Source organism: Wolffia australiana, chromosome 3, assembly GCF_029677425.1.
Source record: "Wolffia australiana isolate 7733 chromosome 3, ASM2967742v1".
Taxonomy (NCBI): Eukaryota; Viridiplantae; Streptophyta; class Magnoliopsida; order Alismatales; family Araceae; genus Wolffia; species Wolffia australiana.
Genome location: NC_135837.1, coordinates 5142608 through 5165179, shown reverse-complemented (window position 1 = coordinate 5165179; position 22572 = coordinate 5142608). Strand labels below are relative to the sequence as shown.

Here is a 22572-nt window from a genome sequence, read left to right as displayed (position 1 = left end):
CTATTTAAAATTGTTCTCAATAGACCATGGAAGAATGCAATGCGGACGATAATGGCTTTCGAGGGGAATATTTCCAGGCACTCTCGGCGAAACTCGCAAGAGCCAAATTTGTAGTTTAGCAGAGTGCGGCCTGCCTTGCTTTCAGAGGGAGCCTCACGACTATCCTCGGCCCGTCTTCTCTTCATCAGATAACTTTCGCGCAATTCTCCTCTTCGCTTCGAGGCGTAAAATGCTGCAAACAAGTTTTGTGGGTTTTTATGAAAAAAAGGAGTGCTACGAGAAGATCAGGCCTAGAATATAAAAACAATAATAATTTATGCGAGGGTATTTTGGTCACTCAAGTCGTCTTCTTCGTCTTCAACCCACACGCGTCCCCCTCTCTCCTCGACTTATCCAACAGTCCTCCGGAACACAGGAGAGAGAAAGATAGAGAGGAAGAGAGAGAAAGATAGAGAGGAAGAGAGAGAAAGAGGGAGAGGAAGAGAGAGAGAGAGAGAGAGAGAGGATGATGGGGGCCAGTTCTTGGGGAGTTCGCGCGTCGTCGATGCCGTTGATTGCTCGGCCGAGCTTCGAATCGCAGTCAAGAAGAGAGAATTATCAGCAAATTTGTGGTGCAATTCATCGGGAAATGCCTTCTCTGCGAGAGGGAAGAGGGTCTTTGTGCTTCTCCTGCCGCTGTACAATCAACGATAGTGGCGGAGGAATCACGGAGAGCGTGAGGAAAAGGTACAAGGATTGGGATTGGAGCAGGTGGAATCGCCATTTTTCGGAGCTTGATGAAGCCGAGAACTTTCTTTCAGTTCTTAAGGTAAGGAAATTGATTTCCTCGTGATTTTCTTATTGAATTTTCGACGAGGATTTGGGGGGATTTTCTATCGGGAATCTAATCGAATTGGGTCGATGTTAGTAATCCATTTGCTCGACGGAACTGAATTTGGACTTCTGGGTTTGTTCGTGGGCTCTATCTTTCAGTTCTAAATATGTAGAAAAATTGATTTTGCTATCAATTTTTTGTTCAACTGTTTGATAAGGATTTAGAGGATTTACGATCGGAAACTGAATCTTACTGGGTCAATGAAAAGTCATCTCTTTGTTTTGCAAAAAGAAATATGGGCTTCTGGGGTTTTTTTTCTGATCTTATTGCATCGGCAGTTTCAACTTGAAGAGGCGATAGAGAAGGAGGATTTTGCCGAAGCTGCTAAATTGAAGATGTCCATTGCTGAAGCCGCGTCAAAGGACGCAGTATCTGAGGTTATGTCAGAGCTGAAGGTGAGATACTTGGACTTGTCAAACGTGAAAAAAAAAACAATTTATTCCTTGGATTTGGATGATTTTGGTAACTTTTTATTTTATTTTTTCCAGACGGCAATAATTGAAGAACGATATCAAGATGCTTCCCGACTCTCTCGGGAGGCTGGAAGTGGCCTGGTGATAATCTCGTGACACTCAAATTTTAACATTTTAATTTATTTCATTTTTCTGCCATGGCTTATCTTTAGTTTAAACCTCGGGCCTTGGTTTAAGCTTCCATCAGGGAGAGCAAAAGTGTGAAATAGACAAATTTTCAGAGAAAACTATATAAGTGAAAGCGAAAAATTCCTACCAAAATAAAGACGTTTTCTTATTACTCTTGCTTTTTACTTACAATTTGCTCTCTATCGCAGGTTGGCTGGTGGGTGGGATATTCAAAAGACCCTGATGACCCTTTTGGCAGGATTGTGCGAATACAACCTTCTGTGGGTAGATTTGTAGGCAGGACCTTTACTCCCAGGTACTTTATATTTATATAAATTTGATAAAAAAAATCATTGACTTTGAATAATCTTGTGTCAGGCAACTCCTCACTGGATCGTCAGGAATCCCATGCTTTGAAATATTTCTTCTCAAAGACAACGACGGAACATACTTTATGCAGGTACTGAGTTATTCTTATCATGTTTTCTATCAAATTCCTTACGTACTTTTCATAATGCCAGGTAGTCTTCTTAGAACCCACTAAAGCAAACCCTAAGACACCCTCATCAGCTTTCCCAAAGACTAATGGGTCATTATCAGAAGAGAAAAGCCCATTAGAAGATAACCCAAACAGTGAAGCCAGTATAGAGGAGATGAAGAATCTTGAGAATTCAAAAGACAAGGAGACCAGCGAAGAAGGTCTAAAAACTGTCATAAATTTTCTCAAGGAAAGAATCCCAGGATTCAAAGTCAAAGTTTTAAATGTCACTGGGACAGAAGAAGTAAATGTGGACGCAAACTCTCTGCAACGCTTGGTACAAGAGAGTGATGATGATGATGATAAGATGTCAGCTTCTGGCAGTGTGGATGATGACTTAGCAGCTGAGGGAGAAATCAGCGACCTCAGCGAGGAGAGTAGTGACGATAATACCCCTGTGAAGCTTTTCATCGGGGGGGTTGTTCGCAATGGAGAAGAGGTCTCTTCGAGCCCGCTCTTGCGGATTCCAGCAGAGATTAAAGAAGTATCTAAAGATTCCTTCATTCTGAATATTCCTGGGCGGGAATCTGAGGCTGAGTTAGCCGAGCGTAGGCCTCCAAAAGTCAAAGTGGTGACGCTTGCTGCCCAGACTGCTCCAGAACTCATGCCGCCTGAAGTTGCAAAGGCCTTCTGGGGTACGGACAAGGCTAGCCCAAAGGTGAGCAAAAATTAGTAAAATTTCCTATATCTATTTAATTGTGAACTGTTAATTTATCCTGGTCTCTCTCGACCCAATCTGTCATCAAGGTTAAACGAACGATGATAATTTCATAAGTAAAACAGGGAGTCTAGAGAGAGTGATGAAAGCAGGGTAGGATTTTTTATATCATCTTGAATAAATTATTTCATTTGGAATTTAACTTAAATGCTTTGGAAGCCAGTGGGTCATTCGGGTTATCGTTCTACCCTGATTTAAAAAAAAAACTGTTTTTTTACAGATAAGAACATTAAACCTACATTGAAAGACCAAAATCAGTAAACTCTCCTTCTCATCCTGTTGGAAGGTCTTTACTTGGAAGTTAAACTTTGGCTTTCAGTAAATTCTCATCCTGTTGGCCAACATTTATGTAAAATTAACCTGGATAAATCGCTGAGTTGCTTCTCGAGTATTTTTCTTTCCCCAGTTCCTCTCTATCTTCTCATTTTGGTAGAAGTAGGGTCTTTCATGTATTTTTCCTATCCTTTATTAATGTAGAAATCATCTTGTGTGATTTAGTCAGTCAATAGCATTTTAGTTTTTTTGTCATACCGGACACCCAGGGCAGCCGGTTTCCTCATGCTGCCATGCTCTCCTATCCTTCTCTCCTTCTCAATGGTACCAGAGATAGGTTTAAAAAATTCACCAAAGTCTGCCTACTAACTTTCTAAGAGTGGCCTTAATCATGGTGCAGGCTGCAAAGGATGTAAGGGATGTCATTAAATTGGCTGTCAGCCAGGCTCAGAAGAAAGGCAGACTTCCGAAGACGACATTATTCAGTAGAATTATCGTTGACAACGATAGTCTAGATCCCTTTGAAGGTGAGTCAGACCCGTTCATTTCTCTAGAGCTCCGCCACACATCTTTTGCTCGTTGCTCATCGGTGCTCAAAAACACTTTCTCCTGAAGTCACACATTTTCCAGGAACTTAAATTTTGAGATTTTTTTTCCTCTGAAGTTGTCACCTTTAAAGCGCAGGGTTGTATATTGGGGCCTTTGGTCCTTACGGAACAGAAATAGTGCAACTTCAGCGTAAGTTTGGTCATTGGAATGATGCTGAGGAGACAGATGCTGGTTCAGATATTGAGTTTTTTGAGTATATTGAAGCAGTGAAATTCACTGGTGATTTAAATGTCCCTGCCGGACAGGTTTGTTTAAAGCTAGTCATCTGCGTGTAATTAAAGGTTGCAGTTTAATGGTGAATCCAGTTCATTTTTCGTGTATTTATTTGGTTTATTCTTTTCTGGGGCAGGTCACATTTCGAGCTAAAATTGGAAAGGGCAGCCGGCTGGCCAATAACGGGATCTACCCGGAGGAGCTTGGCGTGGTAATCTCTTAAATTTTCCATTTTTGACAAAACATGGCACTTCTTTTTTCTTGTTCTTGTTATCCGTTTTTGCCATTAGTTCCCTTTTTGCTTCGATTCTCATCTTCAAGCAATTTTCTTAAATATGAATATTACTTTTATTATTTTTCCTTCAATATTTATTACTATTATTTTCCAAAATTTTTAAACAAAATAAAAGTTGTGTTTTTTTATTCTCAAACTGTCTAGTTATTAATATTCCCCTCCTTGGACTGACATTTCCTTTCAACGTACTTTTAAGTAGCTTAAAATCCTATTTCTTATAATTTCGCTGAACATCAAGAAAATGTGGGCATGCTAGGTCCATGTTGTATCAGATTTGAGTCTTGGCTGAAACCACTTACCAGATAGTCAAAAGTGTAATAAGAATACAAATGAGACGAGTGTTCTCAACGTCCTTGTGCCTAGAGTATGATTTACTGTTACATTCACATTTGATACAAATCCGGTGAAATAAGTATCAAAATTAGGCCCACAGACTTTTTTTTTGAAGAAAGGCCCACAGACTATTGTTGGTTTCTTCATTATATTTATCATAATGATGGCCATCTTGATCATCATGGAAACAGGTAGCGCGTTACAAAGGTCAGGGAAGAATAGCCGAAGCAGGATTTCGGAATCCCCAATGGGTAGAAGGGGAATTGCTCCAGCTTAATGGGAAGGTACTTATCAGCTGCTGTTCTTGACATAAATGTTTCACCTTCAATTCTTTTTTTTCCATTGAAGATAATTCATTTTCATGTTTTTTCCAATGACAAAAAAGCATTCAAATTTTTTGCAAATAAAAATCTTATAGTTGATTCAAGTTTGTTGACGTTAATATTGGTTGGTTTTTTCAGGGTATGGGCCCCCATGTAAGAGGGGCAGAGCTCGGTTTTCTCTACTTGGTTCCTGATCAGAGTTTCTTGGTCTTGTTTGACCGAATGAAGCTTCCTGATTGATTAGCCTGCAGCATCACTCACGTTGACTGTTGTGTATATTCTTGCTCTCCCTTCTAAAGATAGGTAAAAAATTTTGTGTGCCTGATAACTTTGTGATCCTGAAATGGGTAAAAGAGGAGAGAAAAAAGGGTGATAGACCCTATGACCCTATGCCAGGACAGTCAATTTCTTCCATAAATTCACATATATTTACATCTCCCTCTCTCTTTCTGTACTACTTCAACCTGATTTCATAAAGTTAAAGCCAATAAAAATAAGGTTTTTCTAACAAAAATAGTTATCTTTAGATAATTAGCCATTTAATATTGTTATGTTATATTTTCTGCCATGTGTCCAACAGGCAAAGGGAAATTATATCTATCTAGCAGAGAGAGAAATATGGCCCCTCTATCTAAAATATATTAAATGAAAACTCATCCGGTTGTCTAGGTGGAATTACTGATAAGCTGTTTGCATCCATGTAAGAATTTGGAATTCCTCTTCCAACCCATCCCAGAATAATTGTGGCAAAGAACAAGAAGAAAACTAAAGGAGAAATCTGTCCAATAGTCACAAAACGTGCCTCCACAGGTTGACATCTAATCCAATGAGAATATTCCTTGATGAACCGGGGAAAAACTCCTAACTACATACAGACAAACCTTAACAAATGGTATTAAAAATATTTTTAAACAAAACCACATACTTTTGCGTCTTCTGTCTCTTGTTTGTGCACGTCTTTTTTGTGCTGCATCTTTTGTTTTGGACTTGAAACTAAAAATTAGGCGAAGATACTATAGTTTGATGCCATAATCATTCTGAGAGTTCTCTTTTGATAATGAGATCACCGTTTTGTAATTTTTTTATAAACCATAAGAACTTTATAACATCATTAAAGAGTTGGCATTACTGGGTTCCGGCGTTATCAACTTTTGGGATGAGATTCACACAACAGATGAAAAAAAATCAAATCTAACCTTTGAAACTTAAAATCATAAAACTTGATGATTATATTATCTTAGACAAAATTACATCTTCTGCCATTTATATGAACTAAATAAAATGATATGTTGATGTCAGATAAGGTTTTAGGCCATACAGCTCGTTCAGGGATGTCATGATCCTATTGTCTAGTATTAGAAGTTTTGCATGTCTGCCTGAGGCATATCCAATATCCATGGGTCATATCACGAACTGATAACACCCCTTCCCTACTCCCCTTCTATTTCTTTCTTCTTTTCCAATCAATGGTCTTGCCTCATGTGACATTATTTCTTGATTCATATGATATCCAAGAAAGTGGCCAAGTCTGCAAATTAGGCTGTGATGTAGTTGAGGGATATTGATGGGTTTATAAATAAAAAATAATCTTCTTGAAAATAAATTGGATCTTAATCAGCATTTAGATCCCCATTTCACCCTCCTCCAGTGGTTTACAAATCTACTCATGATAACCAATGATGTGGAATATCTATACATCCATTCCATAGATTTTTTTTAGAAAGATATTCCATCCTAGGAGCATGGTACCTATCAAATCATGGATGTCTATTTATATGTAGTAGGATATTTTTTTAACATGTTTAACTAGTTAGATACATACCCAAGTAAGATCAAAGAGTAACAAACTTGAATTTTCTTATTAATTTTGGCACATGTTTTTATCAAATTAGCTGCCCTTGGTTCAGCTATAGAATATTAGGTTGCCAAAGTATTCAATGGAAAGGGAACCTTGGATAAAATTGGTGTAACTTTTATTTTGTTTACAATAATTCTTTATTATTAATGGGATATAATGAAAGTTAATTATGAGAAGTCATACCAAGGGATCTTTAAGATCAACTAGTGAATATAATTCTCGGACTAGTGGCCTCAATAAACTCAATACAAAACTGATTGCATAGTTGATGGCTGAATTCAAATGGATACTAAACTGAAAACGCAAAACACAGATGATTACATCACCTGGAGCAGAAAAAATTTAGAAATCATTTCATTCCTCATTAAATTATCTTCAAGCCTTTCAGGTGTCCAACCTCTAGTGTATCAATGAAATCTTTAAAATGTTAGATATCATCATTGTTCCCTCAAACTAAGCTGCAAAAAATTGGATTTTATTTCCATCTAATCTCACCAAAAGCTTCACTCGTGAAGAGTAGAGGGAAGAGGGGATGACAATTAGGAATGACTCTCATTGGTATTAAAAAAGTGTCATAAACTATCTATACTCTGCATAAAATATTTAGAATAGACCCCAGGAAATTTCATAAAAGTTGTTCCTGAAAAATTTTCGTCAACTTCCTCGAACTTAGAGTATCTCTACCAAATTCCAAATAAATTATTTGTGTGAACCTCTGGCCCATGCATCAGTCAAATGAAAATTATAAATATCACCAAAAGTCATACATTACGTCCAAAGAAATAATTTTCGAAGTAGTTGTCTTCTAATTCTTTGTTATTCCTTGATTATGGTTTAGAAAAGAGATTTTCCATTATTATTATTTTCCTCTTTCAAATAAAATAGGACTTCTCAATGTCACTACATTCCTCAAAAAGTACCATCAACAAAGAATTTCAATATTTTAGAAAGTCCATAGTTTTTGAAAAATATTCTTCCTTCTCATAAATATCAGGTATTTAAATAAATATATATCTAATCATACTATGAAGTAATCTCATTCTGAAAATACATGTATACTTAAATTCATGATTATACTTATTAAAATACTCCAGTAAATATTGGTCACTATCTAAAGAATCATCAAGTTGTGAAATTAAATTTTGAATGAATGCATAATCCTTTATTAGCTATAAAGATGAAGCTACCCTCAAATTTTCTGCTCCATCATCAAATGTCAAGCCTTAAGTTGTAGCAGTCCTAGCCGTCCTTTTGATTCAAAATTCTCTCTCCTCATCAGTGTTGTTATCAATTCACTTTTTCAATTGACTGTTTTAAATCTCATGGTATTCATTTTTAATGATTGGCATGTTTTTCTCATCGTTCAAATTCATAAGTTCAACCTGATCAGTGATTAATCAATCATAAGTTCAAGTTCCTTCCTAAAACATCTATAAGTTTTTCTGCTGGATTAGAGAAACCATATTTTTAAAAAATTCAACCTGATCAGAGTGAAACTCTGATATAGTTCAGCAGCAATCAATTTCAAACTCTAGTCAGAGTTTGAAATTGGAGATAAAAGTGGAAGTAGTACTGAACTGGAAGCAAAAATATTAAAAATATCACAGTATATGAGAAAAGGTGGATAGTCAATTATAGATAAAAAATTTGAGAGAATTGACTCCTTGGTAAGACGACAAACCTAATTATGAGTTGTATGAGAAAACCCATCATGGTTGAGTAGATAAAAAATTCCCATTGACATTTCATCTTCAAGGCTAGAGCAATAGAGATGAAGATACCATTGGGGTCCAAAGACTGGTGTGGTCAATTATGAGTTATCAATAGTGAAGATGAGGGCATGATCTAACATCTGTGGTAGCCATAGAGGCAAAGAGTTTGTGAGATCAAGACTGTCGATTGATTATCAATGGAACAGCGGTGTGCATACGCCAAACACCAGATGGTATAAAACAACTGATGGCACAATTGAAAATCTGAAAGAGGAAGGAAAATTTTCATGAGGCATATTTTAGGATGTCTGATCATTGAAGGAATCTTTAAGATGCAATGCATAATGGGTCTTGTTCTATCGCTCATCATGGATTTCTATTTTGAGAAAAAACTAGTGGTGGTAATTTTATAGAATGTTTTAATAAAAAGAAGAAATAATCAAATAAAAAGAATGTTATAAAATTGAAGGAGCCGTTTTAGTGATGCAAATGGTTCTTGATATATCTATGATGAGAGATTTCTACATGGGAAGAATTTTAATATTTATTTATTTCCGTTTGAAAAAAGGAAAGAATTGAGGCAGATTGCAGGAAATTAATTGAAATAATATGTTCAATTTGAAGGAAAATTTGTTGTGATCCATTCATGAGAAGAGATCTCTATTACCCAAATACTAGATGAATAATTCAGATTCTTCCAAGTTTCAAACTCAATAATCTGACACCTCAGTTTTTATAGCAGAAAAAGAAAGTGAAGCAGATCAAAGGTACTCATTAAAACATAAGTATTGGTTCTATCACTGACAAGAGTTTCATATCGAGAAATATGAATAGTAATTTTGATCATTCCTCGTTTCAAGTCTGGCCACCTGATACCTCCAAGTTTTTATTTTTCTAAAAATAAGAGGTAATTGAATCAGATTGAATTATATTCATTAGATATACATAAATACAAAATGAATATTCTTTCTATTCAAGAAAAGCCATACATGTCATCACACATTGTTATCGACAAAAGCAAGAAGGATCTGAATAGAAGTTATCACCATCTGTTTATCTCTCTGCTTTTATCGATAACAATGCGTGATCTGAGTAGAGTCTCCCAAGATCAATATAGACATTGGCAGTGTATGCATTTGTACTACATTATAAATAGGGATCTATCTAATTTCAGATAGACTTACTGAAATCTATAATACCTCATTATGCATATTAAAGGACCTCATTGATTGGACAGCTCCATATGAGCCACTAGATATTCAAAGGTTTAAAATTTAGCAACATGGGTTCTATCAAACAAAAAATATCGCAATGATGCTGATGGGTCAAAGAATTCATCTGAAAAATAGTTAGTCAGTCTTTTTTTTGAACTATAAAATAGTTAGTCAGTTAAAAGGGATATTCCAATTCAACTTTAATGCAGGGGGAGGATATATGGGATACGGTTGTAATTGATTAAAGTATGGGGTTCACCTTGGTCCATGAATTAACAAATGGTAATGTCATTTTATATTTATTGATTAATTCAGAATTCATTTATAACTAAGAACCGCCTAGAAAATTTGTGTTTTTATGCTGAGTGAGAGGAGGTCGACCCACATGAGAGTGGATTATTTTGCATTTTTTTTACATGCTTTCTATTAGGCAAGGAACAAGAGTGATTTGAGAAGATAATAAATCAGGAAAATCCAAGAAAATTCTTCGATTAAGGTCTTTAATATGCAGTTAGCTTAACATGTTGGAATGGTTAAAATGCACGAAGGATATTGCATACATAAATGTGTGTTCTTCAGCATGATATAGATATCGCGTCATGCTGAGCACGTGGCCCAAGTTACTGATGGTTTTCAGTTCATGGGTCGAGGTGGCCAGATACGCAGATCTGATAATCATATAAATCCTAAAATAAATATAAATCAACTTAATATATTTGAATTAAATAAATCGTTCCTCTACAGAACAAATATCATAAAATTCTGGAGAAAATTGTTAAAGCTATTGAAAATAGTAGCCCTATTGACTATTGAAAATAGTTTGTTTAAAGCTAAGTTTGTGCTAAGTTTGTTTAATCAAAAGACCAAATGCCCCTATTGACTCAAATGACAGAAACACATTCCAAGGGAATAAATAACATGTTGAACCCCAATTAGGCTAAGAAAAATTAGAAATATTAATTCAAATTTTCATTCATTGTTATGCATGGTGATAAGATGAAAAATTAATTCCATGAGTCAAAGATGCTGCGAAGTCCTGACCTGTATGAGGGATGAATCAGATTGACTTTGAGCTCTTCCTTCATGCGGGTGTTCAAAACACGCTTCTCTCCTTTAATTTCTTCTTTTTCTCCTTTAACCTCCTCGTAATCCGCCACATTTCTTTTAATTATTTTCCCAGGCCACTTCTCCTTTATTATATTTTCTGCAAATAAGAAAACCTCACTCCGTGGCGCTGGATCGTCATCCACAATGTTGTACACTCTCCTGAATGTTTCAAAATGAATGTTAGTCGATGGACATCAACATGAAAAAAGAAGACCAAGATTTTTATCATCATTTCCATTGTAATGCAGAAACTGATGCCAATAACTTAAACTCAGAAATCATCAAGAATTAATGTAGATTATTCGTCCATAGTCTTACCGTAAACAGAATCCTAATTTATTTGTTATTTCTAGATTTTGTATTTTTAGGGTCCGGCAGATCTAAATGATTTGATAAAAAGTGGATCCATTGGAATGCTCTTTCAATCTGATCAAAAAAATTTCCAATTATGTCGAACGGTGAAATCAATTGGGTCATGACTGATACTAGATTGATCAAAATGACAATCTCATAGATTTGATGAAAGTGGGAGATGTTATGCACCTTTTGCCTGCCTTTTTTCCCACCTGTCACAGACTTTTTTATCCTTTTAACTGATTTTTTCCACCCTATTATGAATATTTTTTATCAACCCAGTTAATTGATACAACGTACTACCTAGATCAATGGATCGATCAATTAGGATTTGATTAGTCAATGATTGATGGATTGAATACCGATTCTTTGACCCAATCAGGACCCCACAGAACTCCATGTCTTTCTGCCTCACAGTTCAGTTATAAATTTTTCATCTTTTAATCTTGATCTTCTCTTTTTGATATCCCTATCTCTGAAACTTTCTCTCATTTGTACTGTTAGAATCATGGATATGCACGCCAACTTGGATTTCCATTGGTTGGGTGAAGTACAAAAATGTCATTCACATATAAAAAAGAAAACTATACAGTCCAATGCAGGGAAACTAAGAAGTATCAGCGCACATACCCAGTATTAGGCACCGGGAAGCTGTTCTTTATCGCCTGATAAATATCATCCACATGAATACGAGCAGTGTACTTCCTGGATTCCCTCATCTTTTTCTGTTTTGACAAAGCTTCTCCACTGATAAGTGTATCCAAAGCGCTGTAATCCAGTAATTGCAAAAGAAAAAAAAAAGTGAGAACAAGATTAATGTCGATACCAAACAATATGGGCACTTTGTCGTTGGCATCAACAATTTTAATCATCATCGTCATCCTGGTCGCAAAAGAATGACAATGATTAGGTTAACAGAGGAAGAGAAACAGAATTATCCTTGTTATCCTACATGCAGACAAGAGACAGCTACAATGATGATTGCATCACTGTCCACGTCATGCTGATGAGTACGAATGATGGGGTTGATGACAACATGCCATCATCCGGTTGTCATTGTCATCAGTGATTTAACAACAATGAGATGATAAATCGCTAGAATAAATACCATGAGGTATCTTAAATGCAGAATAAAAACTACATACGTTCAATGATAGTCAATAACTTATCGCTGAAGATTAAAGTATTTGGTATTGCAGTTTGGGAATTTTTTATAGTCCCATAAAATGCTTGGATAGTGAAATAATGACCATAAAAACATATCTAAATCACAAGCAGACCCATCAATAACATTCACCAAGAGATATTAAAGAAATCGTACGCAGACCTTCTTCCAGGGCCATAAATGCCTCCAAGTCGAAAAACATAGGATGATACACCAAGATCATGCCCGAGGTTAAGCCATGACTGCTCGGCCGCCAATCTTGCCTTTGCTTTCAAGGTGACAGGCTCTGGTCGACAGCTGCTCAATATTTTCTATTATCAGAAATATTTAATTTTCATAATTTATCAATAAAGATCTTTCCGATGCTGGTAGCAGGCAGGCCCATACTCTTCACCAACAAAGCCTCCCCCACAATCTCCATACACACCTGAAAATAAATAGCTCTCAGAATACAGTTGACAATCTAACAGGAAGGGTAGAAACATTCATAAGGTGGAATTAATAATTTTAGTAATTTTATCATAAGTGTCTTCACACATATTCATCTTAAAGAAAGTTTTTTTTAGGAAAATCCTCAAGAAAGAATGTTCCGTACTTGTTGATGATAAGTACCCAAGCCATTGAAGATTTCCACCGCTAAGCTTGCATCTTAACTCTTCTTCTTGGATTATTAACTGAGCAACATCATTGAGTTGATCAAGATTATCAAGACACCATGATGGTTGAGTATTGTCTGGGACTTACAGGATCCCCTTGGCCAGGGAAAGAAGGAATCGATAGAAGGAGATGAGTCGCATGAGGCAAAGCATTTAAATTCCCCAAACTGTAAAATAAGTAGTGCCTTTGCCTAAAAATACTGAATCTACTGATAGATGACGAAAAGACAAAGAAGAAATACTGTCTTTATTTCTTTTTCACATTTTATTTGTACTTCGGACATTATTATTACGGTCAACTGATGCATGCCCTTACGAGATCCATTAATAAATATATCCATGTAGAAATAAGTCGTATTGGATAAATCAAGTTCCAACATGAGTAACCCAATATGAAAGAGTTCATATTTTAAAAAAAATAGTGACTCACTCATTCTGATAAAGTTTTAGATTTACTCATTCTGGAATGAATGAGGTCGTCTTAGGTTCCGTCAGACCATCAGATAAAGGTTTGCTCACAATTTTTAAAAAAAATTACTTGAACTGACATCGTTTAAACGCATAATTTTAGATTTTATGAACACCTTTTGTATCGCCAGAGTGAAAAGAAACAGCGGAAAAGCAAGTCGAAACGCCACAACTTACTCATTCTCGGAGGAGTTGAAAACGAAGGCCTCAAACCCCATCTTCTGGAGCTCCTTCTTCTTCTCCTCACTCGTACAGGTTCCAGAAACTTCCCTGCATTGGAATTACGTTTTCAAAGTAGGAATCAACTATATCAACGGAATTCTCGAATTAAAAATTCACTAATCTTCAGCGGAATTCCGTCGTTCTCGCTAAAAACGCACATCCATGACTAATCCAGAAGTTAAACAAGCAGAAACAAGTCTTAAACACTAGAGATCAAGAAGAAACAACCGCCATAAATTTAAGAATATAACCAAATGAAAACGCCAAAGCAGCGACAGAAACGATCTCACCATCCTTCTTCCCTGAGGCGACGGGAGACGTGAACGCCGACGAATCCCATTCCGAACACGAACATGTGTCCCGTCCCGCAGGAAAAACTACGCGCCGACGAAGATCTGGCCAAGAACGCGGATCTGGAGAGTGAATCTGAGAATTTCTTCCTCCGATCGCTGCTGAATCGAACTGCGGTGAGAGATCGACAACAACCTTGAGCGAACTCCATCGTAGTTAACACTCTCTTCGTTTGAAACTTGGCTTTATTTATATCCCTCAAAAGTTGCTATTAAAACCTATATTTATTTAAATTGTAGATACTTCCTCAATCCATGCATGTTGCTTAAGGTTAGTTTCTTATTTAAAATCTCTTTTTATTTACCTTCTTGTCATCAGTTCTGAGCCCGATATTCTAATGATGATATCGTGTCGGATGCTGAACCGGATATCGGAAATAGTATTTAACAGTTGTATTCACCGAATATCGGATATCAGTTGTTACAGTACCAATATCTCATATCGTTATCCATCCCATTATCAGCTTCTGCCTACGTCAGGTATACGTGTGGGATTTGGATTTTTTTTCGATATCCAGCATAGAAATAGAAATATAATTCAAATAGAGTACTATTTCACTAAGGAAACATATTTATGTAAGAGTAATTAAGCAGTATGAGTTAAATTTATCCTTGTGAGTAGAACTCATATTTGCTGATGGATCTTATCAATATTAATTTGTGTTAAACAATTTGAAATCGTAATTAGTCCGGCTCAGCCCAACCGACACAATGAACACCCACCAAAGGCATGATGCATAGAGCACAGTGCTTTTATCATGGTTTTCTTTGGAAGCATTTATACTCTTTTTTACGTGACATTATTTCCATATGGGACGATGGGTTCTGAGTTTTTAAACTGAAATCCGGATATGGGATATCAATATCTGGATACCTCTTTTCGGTATGAATTTGATATCCAATACCGCAATATCAAAATCCAATATCCGTCACTGGCATCTGCCACGTCCTGGCCCCTACAATATCCTTTGCGTCCTGGTATAGGTCAGATATTCTATCTTTCCGATATGTGATATCCAGTATCCAAAACTGTCCCCATTTCATCCGGATATCAGATATCGGATATCAGTTATCTGATGACAAATATCTGACAGGCGAACACTGCTCAAGGTTTACAATTTTGCATGTCCTCCCTCTTCCACATGAAATGTCATCGATTACAGACCGTAATCACATTCCGCATCTGTTTAGTGTTAGCCCATCCTAGATCCCGATACCAAATCTGACTTTGAACTGGAAAACACCGACGTCCGCCGCGACCGATATCTGGTTGCTACAGTACCAATATCTGATATCGATAACATCCTAATGTTAGCGTCCACATCGTCAGATGATTAATTAAGGTTTCATCCTGTCCGTTTCAGTATGTCCAGTTCTGTTGTCCTGCCGTCTCCCGAATCTGTGCCCGTGTGCTGCATGCTGTATAATTATTTTTCAAGATATAACATTTTGGGGATTATACAGCTCCATTTTGAGGAAAAAATTGAAGCCCTTTTGTGATTCTTAAAATATTGAAACTTAAGGCGTCATTATCTAAGAATGTGGGACCCACAGGAAGTCAGGTCAACGCATGAAAATTCTATAAATAGGGAATTCATAAGATTCTTGATCATCTGCAAGTCGATGGCTTGAAATCCGGCGGTATGAAATCTCGATCTTGATCTTGGAGCCGCATCCCGGCCAACGAGAGATCGTTTAGAACACCTCACTAGATCCGGTAAAGTCAACGCTAATCCTTGCCAAAGTCTGCGTTGTAGTGGGCCGTAGATTCCAGCTTCTTTGCATCGTTTATTTTTCGGACAGCCTGAAAATTATTGATCGTATCATTGGGAAAAAATCACGAACACAAAATTATCAGAAAATCTTTGCCTAGAAAATTAGAATCTTACGAAGAGGACATTTTATACCCTCATTCAGTTACACTATTAGCTAATGACTATTAGCTACACTTATTCTGAATTGGATGATACTCAAATAAAATCAATAAACATCATAACGCCTTGGAAAAGATGAACTAAAAATTTGAATTTAGAAAAAGACACTCCTGTTACCATCAAGCCTTAAAAAGCCAATTGATACTAAACTGAGAATGAATAAAAAGTACCATCGTAAAATAGATAGATGAATTGCATTGTTATAATATACTAATGCCCAAGTAACCCTAAACCTTAAACCTAGAAGCAATTAAGCGATACTTAGTGGAGAATGAGGATGAAGAACCTTCATAAAATCTTCTTAAAGATGAACGACAGTTGTATAGTTAACGAATTGTTTTATAATAATAACACAGCAGTAACCCTGAGCCTAAAACCCGAAACCAATTATGCGATCCTAAATTGAGAACGAGTTAAATTAAACACCATAAAATCATGGACAAAAGTTATTATAACTTTCTAGAACCCGTGACTAGAACAAATATAATGTACCATCCTTAGACTAGAACTCATTCTTACAATCATTACACTAGAACTCATTCTTACAATCATTACACTAGAACTCATTCTTACAATCATTAGACTAGAACTCATTCTTACAATCATTAGACTAGACGCAATTGACTGACACTAAATTGAGAAAAAGATAATGCACCATTAATAATAAATCTTCGTACAGATTAACCACATCAATTGTAACACTTATAATCCATCTATACCACAACCTTAAACCCGACTTCAAATTAGTACTAAATTGAGAATGAAGATTTCGTACCTTCATAAAATCTTCATGAATCACATAATCACGTTCGGCCCGGATGGCTGACATCCCAGCCTCAGTGCATATGTTCCGCAAATCGGCTCCATTAAATCCCTGTGAGGGAATAAGCCTAAGATCTAAGCTGAAAGATGAAAGAAAAAGCTAAGACAGAAGAAGATGACTCACCTCTGCGAGTTTGACCACAGCTTCGTAATCGATTTCTCCATGCTTTGCAACACTAGCTGAATGGATCTTGAGGATTTCCATTCTCGATTGCTCATTGGGTAATGGAATCTCTATCTTCCGATCTAATCGGCCCGGCCGGAGGAGAGCCGGATCTAAGACATCTGGTCTGTTGGTCGCCATGATCATCTTGACCTGTTAAACCCATCATCATGGATTAAAATGAAAAAAATGAATAATCCATAAAAATGATTGGAAAGGAAAAAAACTCAAAAAATTAACGTTGAGAAATGACAAAAATAACATACCTTCCCAAGTTGGTCAAATCCGTCCAATTGATTAAGCAGTTCCATGAGTGTTCTTTGAATCTCACGATCGGCGCTAGTTCCCTCGCTAAATCGCCGGCCACCAATCGCATCAATTTCATCCATGAAGATGATGCACGGCTACATTGCGCAAGAGATATGACATTTTCAACTAAATATATTAAACAAATATTGAAGACTTGAGTATAAAAAGTACATTATAAAAAAATGGATTTAAATTGTTTCATCCATGAAAAAGATGCATGGCTGCATACCGCAGGTAATATTCAAGTTAAATAAAAATAAGAATAAGCGAACTAATCACAGTGAGCAAAAACGGAAAGACTTGGATATCAAAAATTCCTTTGAAAAAAACTGGACTAATAAAATACGTTCATCCATGAAGAGGTAACATGGCTGCATGGTAGGAGATATGGATCAATTGTACAATGATCAAATATTAACAATTTGAGTATCAAGGTATTCTTCTTCAAAAAAACTGGATCCTAAAATCCTTTCATCCATGAAAAAGAACAATGCATGACTGCATAAGGCAGAAGATATGACATGTTCGGTTAAAATAAGAATTAGAGAATTGAATATAGTTTTTTTTGAAAGAGAGAATTAAATATAGTTAATAAAAGTAAAAGGCTTGCGTATCAGGAAAAGAATGTATACTAAAATCCTTTCACCCATAAATAGGAATGCCTGCACAACGCAGGAGATATTAAAGTTTTGAGTATCAAAAATTATTGTTCAAAACTAAAACTGGATAATAAAATCATTCTTTTCTAGGAGGCATAAACATATGTTACAGATGATGCACTCTCAACCTGATGTTCGCGAGCATAGCCAAACATCTCCCGGATTAAGCGAGCGCTTTCACCGATATACTTATCAATGATAGCACTTGAAACGACCTGCAGCAGTAATTAAGTACTGAGCATCCCAATAATAATGGCATTGAAAAATATGCATTAATAATAGGTTCATGGTATGGGATGAATGACAAGAGTATATGAATGGACAATGACAAGATGATGATGAGGCGTGAAGAAGGAATGTCAGAAGGATGACTAATTCTTCAGTGAGGTGATTGTATGAATGATAATAATGATGACAAGTTATCCTAATCATCACTGCAGAGTAATCCAGACCCTAGTATGTAATAACCTTGATAAAGTTTGCATCAATGTTGCTGGCTATTGCTCTGGCTAATAATGTTTTCCCAGTTCCTGGAGGACCATAGAGCAGCACTCCCTGAAAAAACAAAAGAATACGAGACATATAAGGACAAATTGGTTTTTTTTCCTCAAAACCACGATAATATAAAGACCTCACCTTTGGAGGCTTAATTCCAACCCTCAGAAAGAGTTCTGGATTCATGAGCGGTAGCTCAATAGCCTCCCTTAGTTCTCTTATCTGATCAGACAAGCCGCCAACAGCAGAGTAACTAACATTACCAGGGTCCTCACGCAGCATGTTATATACAGCAGGATCAACCTGGAAACCATAAAAAAAAATATGCCATAAAAATTATGGAAAATAATAATCAAATATCAAGAACCTGAGAAAAAAGTACTAGAAGAGAACTAGGCTCTCCTGATCATATTTAAGCGTAGAGACAGTTGGGTTGCGTATTTGTCAACATCATAGACCTCCGTTGTCAGTTGATGAGTTTTACTGTGGCTGGTGATGAAGATGAGATTCCAATTGATGGTTGATGTTGTCGACGGGCATCACAGATGGTTGAAGCCATCCATCAATGTCAACCGTCAGCTTCTTTAAATTGTAATTAAAAAAATGTCACCTAGTCAATGTCGACATTTTTGTCATGCGACCCAGTTGATGATGACAATGACATTGATAAAACATTTCTTAAACTATGCACGTTTGAAGCTGACAATGACATCGATGGTGTCTGCACTGACGACACCATCAGCAAACCATCAACCGACATCAGTGTCCACGTAGAGGACACATGTCAACGTCATAGGGACATGCAGAACCTTATGAAAGTGAGAAAGTCAGCGTAAAATGGCTATACCTCTCGGGGAAGAATGCGCATAATGGTGAGAGTGGTCATGTCAAGCACCAAACGGGTTCCAGCTTTCAGCTTTTCCCGGTCGACCTTGCTACGACAGCCGACCACGTACCTGGGCCCACTGCTTGCCTTCACTATAACTGGGGACACGAGTAAATAACTCAACATACTTGCTTATGAACAAAATGAACGTCATATTATAGAAGTAGAACACAAATTCGTGAAAGATAAGTGAGAAGTAAAAGAAGAAAAACTAAGGAAAATTTGAAATTAAACTCCATGAAATGAGCTAATGGAGGTTGATTTATTAAAAGAAGTTTCAGTACTTCTGGACTTAAAATGAGGAGAGACAATATCAATTTTTAAATGAGAAAAATTTATCCCAACTCAATTAACTTGGAGAAATAGATAATCAAATAAGCAAAACTGAAAAAATATATATTGAAATAAATGACGTAGGATGCTAAGACGCCTAGGATCACATAGGTGGACTAATAGGAAAATCTACTTTCATCCAACAAACAGAGAAAATCGCCAACACTACTTCACTTGGGGACTGTCAATGCAAAAAAGGGAATAGCCAAAGAATATTTTACGGGTTATGATTATTGATGAATTTTATGAGAGCTGTGTTGGGGATTGTTAAATTATTTCAGGAAGGATTTACAGTCCAGAGTCGTTCTCATTGAAATACCATTATTGTCCTGTAATTGGCACACATATGAGTGACAATGACAACACCTATGTCATCGTCAGCCTAGTCTCAGGTGAGTGACAACGAAGGTGACAAATTCCTCTTCATTGTCGTCATCCCCAACAAGGACAAGACATTTGTCGCAGCAGGGGTGGCGACATGGGGATCAGCAGTGATGATGACAAGCTTATGGCCCCAAATCAGCAATGGCTCAAAGAGGCAGCGGCAGGCAGACGACTTGTCCTTCTATCATCCTCGTCACCGCCTGCTGCTAATACGGCCATGATGGTTTAGATTTTATCATTTCCATCCTTGTTGTTGATGCGTAACGAAGACAATGATGACTTTGCCATTATCTTGTCATAGTCATCGCCTACAGCTTCCATCGTTAAGTAGGAGTATTGACATGGTATCAGAGCTTCAGGGATAGGACGAACTGATCTTGTTCCTTTCTCCCCCTATCTCCTTTTGTCTCTGATTAACGGCGAAGGCTTGTCTTGCTACCGCGACAGGCCTTTTGTTTAGCTCAATATGCTTTGTTAATGTTTTCACCGAAGGACTGACGAGGGCATTCTTTGATTAGCTACTGAGCAAGCTCCGGAGCCAAGGCATCTGTTCGCCAACAACCGAAAGCCTTGTCATCTACTTACTCTGTTGAATCTTTCTTTTATTTCCTTTTATGTCATTAGGTCTTTCTTCTTATTTTGTGTACACTGCCCAATTATCCAGGGCAAACTTTGTAACCCCAATTGTTTAGTAAGTGATCCTTTTTCTTTGACACTCTATCTCTATGCCTAAAACAATTCTCAATCCAGTAACACAGATACAACAAGCATTGACATTAGAGATATTTCAAACAAAACACTGAAGAATAAATGAAACCAGATCGTTAAAGTTAAATTAAAAGAGATTCCCAACAGCTAAAAAACGAAAGCCTTACAGCGGTCATTGTCAAGTGGTCTAAGAACTTCGCCAATCATCTGGCCAACGCTTTGGAGGGACTTCAAGTCCTCTTCTGTCTTGGCAAACTCCTTTTTCGACGCTCGCAAACTTTCTTTCACTGTTTTGAGCAATTTTCAGGTCAGCGAAGGGCAGAAGAGTATGCAATAAGAGCTCATCCAGCGAAAACTTAAAACTTCATCCCTCGGATCTTGATCCAAGGAAGCATTTTCAGGTCCGTGGAGGAGATAAAATTAAAATTAACAGTTGATAAAAGCGAAAAACTAGGAATCTCAACCCGAGTATGCATTTTCCAAAAAAATATTGGAATACGAATTAGAGGTTGACCAGGCAACCAAAACAGACGTTGAATAACAAGGGAAAATAAGGTTTTTGAGCAGCGGAATCAGCCCAAAAACGCTACACCTAACAACTGATCCATGACAACCAAAAACAAAGCACAATAAAAGGATAAAATTGACCCGAAAGACCAAACCCGAGTATGCATTTTCCAAAAAATATTGGAATACCAAGTAGAGGTCGAACAGGCAACCAAAACAGATGTTTAATAACAAGGGAAAATAAGGTTTTTGACCAGCGGAATCAGCCCAAAAACACTACACCTAACAACTGATCCATGACAACCAAAAACAAATCACAATAAAAGGCTAAAATTGACCCGAAAGACCAAACCCGCGCAGGAAAACAGAATTATCAAAGGTTTCCTGCGATGAATTGAAATGGGTATTGCGCGATCATACAAACCTGTGCGAACTCTGGCGTCAAGCTCCTTGAACTGGAGCATTTTCTTGCGATATTCCGTCGAAGCGGCCCGCCGTTGGGCGACCTCGTCCACCTCCATTCCCTCCGGCATCGCTTTGAAAACCTAATCGGAGAAATCTTCGCCAATTTTTTGAGCAGACTCTGAACGAAGAAAGGAAATGGGTAGGCTGGTGGTCTTCATGCTTGTCAATCAAGAAAAAAGAGCTCCTCGCTGGACCATGTTACCGATAAAAGAGGCCGAGATCTAGCAGACCGCCACCTTCATTAACATTTAACCCCACCCTTTGCTTTCACTAAGGACGATATGACGATGACGATATGACCGTGACAGTCGGACGATGACTATAGGATGATGATGATATCATGCTGATGATACTACAATGACCATAGGATGGTGACGAGAGGGCGAAGGCGAAAGGTAGATAATGATATTAAGATGACGATAGGATGACGATGATAGTGTGATGATGATGCAGTGATGATGATAGGACAACGATGATTAGTAGATTATGGTCGTACAATGAAAAATGGGCAATGATGATAGGTAGATGACGATTATGATGGATATTATGTGTCCGTCAAGCCAATCACACCACCATGTTCCTTGATAGAAATACGTATTAATTATTATCATATGTTGTTTATAATGAAGTCTATGAGTATGTGAAATAACCTACTGAATTGGGATGAGATCATAATACATTGAGATAATAAGACAGTGATCGTTAGTTTTATGTATTCCAAATATTTTTATTCGATGGATAATTGAGATGGACATCGAATTATCCAGATAAAATAGCACTATATGATCCTACTTATAAGATAAGTATAACCGATCATGTGGTTGTTAATGTAGAGATAATGAGGATAGATGGTGGGTACGCTTTAGAGAAAGAGTTCACTAAATTGATTTTTATGAGTCCTTGAATGGTATTATGCCGAAACCTCAATCAAGATAATTCAGGTCACAATTGTGTATGTGATCTGTTGACCTAATACACCAAGGACATCTTGTGGAAGGAAAGTTGGGCACGTGCAGACACGGCAGCGGGCTCAAAGGCGAGCGC

The 22572-nt window shown here is 37.1% G+C and overlaps 3 protein-coding genes across 8 annotated transcripts; 1 reads left to right on the top strand and 2 right to left on the bottom strand.

Moving 5' to 3' along the window:
• Positions 1-381: 381 nt before the first annotated feature.
• Positions 382-5193, top strand: EX2 (UvrB/UvrC domain protein (DUF3506)). The gene is made up of 11 exons (XM_078572212.1): positions 382-808; positions 1153-1269; positions 1363-1428; positions 1665-1771; positions 1834-1915; positions 1977-2651; positions 3385-3511; positions 3669-3838; positions 3943-4017; positions 4626-4718; positions 4896-5193. Exons 1-11 carry the CDS (start codon positions 506-508, stop codon positions 4995-4997), a joined length of 1917 nt encoding a protein of 638 aa, XP_078428338.1. The 5' UTR covers positions 382-505; the 3' UTR covers positions 4998-5193.
• A 3144-nt stretch (positions 5194-8337) lies between these two features.
• On the bottom strand, positions 8338-14008 carry LOC144700727 (NAD(P)-binding Rossmann-fold superfamily protein). 6 transcript variants are annotated; one of them, XM_078572208.1, is made up of 9 exons: positions 13804-14008; positions 13469-13561; positions 12912-12990; positions 12763-12841; positions 12555-12594; positions 12330-12464; positions 11633-11770; positions 10583-10807; positions 8338-8591 (listed from the first exon to the last, which is right to left on the bottom strand). In XM_078572208.1, the coding sequence occupies exons 1-9, from the start codon at positions 13866-13868 to the stop codon at positions 8522-8524; spliced, it is 924 nt and encodes a 307-aa protein (XP_078428334.1). In that variant the 5' UTR covers positions 13869-14008; the 3' UTR covers positions 8338-8521. The 6 variants fall into 6 exon arrangements, with proteins under 6 accessions (XP_078428334.1, XP_078428333.1, XP_078428335.1 ...); XM_078572207.1 differs by lacking the exon at positions 8338-8591 and adding an exon at positions 9084-9221; XM_078572206.1 differs by lacking the exon at positions 8338-8591 and adding an exon at positions 9755-10209.
• Positions 14009-15355: 1347 nt separating this feature from the next.
• Positions 15356-21686, bottom strand: LOC144700726 (26S proteasome regulatory subunit 10B homolog A-like). The gene is made up of 10 exons (XM_078572205.1): positions 21488-21686; positions 20724-20843; positions 19093-19229; positions 18387-18548; positions 18219-18305; positions 17879-17965; positions 17049-17186; positions 16744-16935; positions 16573-16671; positions 15356-15667 (listed from the first exon to the last, which is right to left on the bottom strand). Exons 1-10 carry the CDS (start codon positions 21594-21596, stop codon positions 15593-15595), a joined length of 1206 nt encoding a protein of 401 aa, XP_078428331.1. The 5' UTR covers positions 21597-21686; the 3' UTR covers positions 15356-15592.
• Between the last annotated feature and the right edge of the window lie 886 nt (positions 21687-22572).

Coding starts and splice junctions, on each gene's coding strand:
- EX2 (XM_078572212.1), top strand. CDS start 506: ATGATGGGGGCCAGTTCTTGGGGAGTTCGCGCGTCGTCGATGCCGTTG. Junction 1,429..1,664: donor GGGAGGCTGGAAGTGGCCTG/GTGATAATCTCG, acceptor TCTCTATCGCAG/GTTGGCTGGTGGGTGGGATA. Junction 3,839..3,942: donor TAAATGTCCCTGCCGGACAG/GTTTGTTTAAAG, acceptor TTTCTGGGGCAG/GTCACATTTCGAGCTAAAAT.
- LOC144700727 (XM_078572206.1), bottom strand. CDS start 13,868: ATGTTCGTGTTCGGAATGGGATTCGTCGGCGTTCACGTCTCCCGTCGC. Junction 12,595..12,762: donor TGGGTACTTATCATCAACAA/GTACGGAACATT, acceptor ATTTATTTTCAG/GTGTGTATGGAGATTGTGGG. Junction 10,808..11,632: donor TTCCCGGTGCCTAATACTGG/GTATGTGCGCTG, acceptor TGAAACATTCAG/GAGAGTGTACAACATTGTGG.
- LOC144700726 (XM_078572205.1), bottom strand. CDS start 21,596: ATGCCGGAGGGAATGGAGGTGGACGAGGTCGCCCAACGGCGGGCCGCT. Junction 17,966..18,218: donor TTGATGCAAACTTTATCAAG/GTTATTACATAC, acceptor TTACTGCTGCAG/GTCGTTTCAAGTGCTATCAT. Junction 16,936..17,048: donor GATTTGACCAACTTGGGAAG/GTATGTTATTTT, acceptor TGGGTTTAACAG/GTCAAGATGATCATGGCGAC.